The sequence below is a fragment of the Corvus brachyrhynchos genome, unplaced genomic scaffold (assembly GCF_000691975.1).
Source record: "Corvus brachyrhynchos isolate BGI_N302 unplaced genomic scaffold, ASM69197v1 scaffold338, whole genome shotgun sequence".
NCBI classification, from domain to species: domain Eukaryota; kingdom Metazoa; phylum Chordata; class Aves; order Passeriformes; family Corvidae; genus Corvus; species Corvus brachyrhynchos.
In genome coordinates, this window is record NW_008239334.1 from 768,016 (window position 1) to 769,627 (window position 1,612).

Here is a 1,612-nt window from a genome sequence, read left to right on the forward strand (position 1 = left end):
GGTGGAAGTGGCACGAGGACGAGTGGCCATTGCAGTCGCATCCTAAAAAAATCCCAGAACACAGCTCGGTTGGAGCCGGCACCGTGCAAACCCCTCCAGCAGCAGCAGCAGCGGCACTAGAGGGTGCCCAAGGCTCCTGTGTGACACAGGGACACCCGATGACAGCCCCACAGTGGCACCGGGGGGCTGGGCACTGGTGCAGCCCATGAGTGGCAAAGGTGCCTAGACACCCGTGTCACCACCCACCCCACAGAGGGTCCCAGGAAAGGGGCTCGGAGCTCACGGCTGGGCAGGATTTGGGGCAGGGGAAGCACTGGCCGTACTCTGGCACTCGTGGGGGTCGCTGTCCTCAGCGGGTGCCCAGGGCCGGGCGTTGAACAGGGCGGCACAACGCTCGCAGTGGGGCCCGGCCGTGTTGTGCTGGCACACGCAGTGACCAGAGACCTGCTGCAGAGACAAGGTGTGACCCATCCTGGTGGCAGCGGCTCAGGACAGAGCTTCATCCTCCCAGTGCCCCTCCAGCTCCTGCCTCTCCGGTTCATGCCCACTGAAGAGCCTCCCACAGCCCATTTCTGGGCACCGTGGCCAAGGCATCCCTAGGAGCGCTCCAAGCAGGCGCTGGAGCCATCCCGCTGGTGCCGAGGCCCCTGGCGCCCTGAGCTCACCGTGCTGTGCTGGTCCCCCGCAGGGGCGCAGCGCTCGGCGTGGCCGTGGCAGAAGCAGCTCCCCAGCACCTGCATCTCTGTCACGGCGTAGAAGGTGCTGGGCGAGTGGTACCCCTGGCGTGGGACATGCGGCAGCTCCGTGAAGTTGATCCGCAGGTTGGTGAAGGGCCCCAGCTCTGTTGGGGACAGGGGACAGGTGTGATGTGAGGGGCAGCAGGTGCCCAGCAGAAGCTCTTTGCAGTTGGTGGGGAAGGCTTGGAGCAAGGGAAGGAGGAACTGGCACAAGAGCAGCAGCTGAGCCGTCAGCAAAGACCAAACGCTGCTGCCTGACGCCCCGGACGGGCAGCTCAGGGTCCCCCAGGGGTTACCCCAGCTCAGGGCTTCCCTTCACTGCAGGGAGAACCATGAGGAGCCTCATTCCTCTCTCCCTTTCTCAGCTCTGAAGGAGGCCCATCACTTACTCTCGATGGCTTGGCTGTAAGAGGAGGTGGTTGTAGACCCCAGGTCTTGGACACTGAATTTCACCTTAGAGGGACAAACACCAGGTTAAAAAGCAGGAAACTCGAGCTGCTCTCTATTCCTGCTTGGGACACCGTGTGCTCCAGACCTGCCTCTGCACAACATCACTAAACACAGGGAAAGCCTTTGGAGCTGCAGAGGATTTTGCAGGAAAACCAACACAACACCTCATGTGTCACAGAGCAGCAAAGGATTTCCTGCCAGAGGAGCAGGAATCCCAAGGATTGCCCTCAGCAGTGCTGGGTGGCCATGGGCCACATCCCTCACCAGGTGTACAAGACTCCCAGGCCACCCACCCCAACCCAGGGCCACAAGAGGGGGTCCCTGACACAAACCCCAAATCCCTACCGTGCCCCCGTGCACAGGGTGGCCCCGCAGCTCCTGGCACCGGGGATCCTGCCAGCCCTCGGGGGAGCAGGGGGCGCACG

At 63.0% G+C, this 1,612-nt stretch overlaps 1 protein-coding gene across 1 annotated transcript in view; it reads right to left on the reverse strand.

Moving 5' to 3' along the window:
* Nucleotides 1-1,612, reverse strand: part of LAMB3 (laminin subunit beta 3) — a 34,914-nt gene that overhangs the window by 10,336 nt on the left and 22,966 nt on the right. The window contains exons 7-11 of the mRNA XM_017741098.1: nucleotides 1,533-1,610; nucleotides 1,127-1,190; nucleotides 666-841; nucleotides 324-447; nucleotides 8-42 (exon numbers count right to left, since the gene is read on the reverse strand). Coding sequence (XP_017596587.1) covers nucleotides 8-42; nucleotides 324-447; nucleotides 666-841; nucleotides 1,127-1,190; nucleotides 1,533-1,610 — 477 coding nt within the window. The remainder of the gene's footprint in view (nucleotides 1-7; nucleotides 43-323; nucleotides 448-665; nucleotides 842-1,126; nucleotides 1,191-1,532; nucleotides 1,611-1,612) is intronic.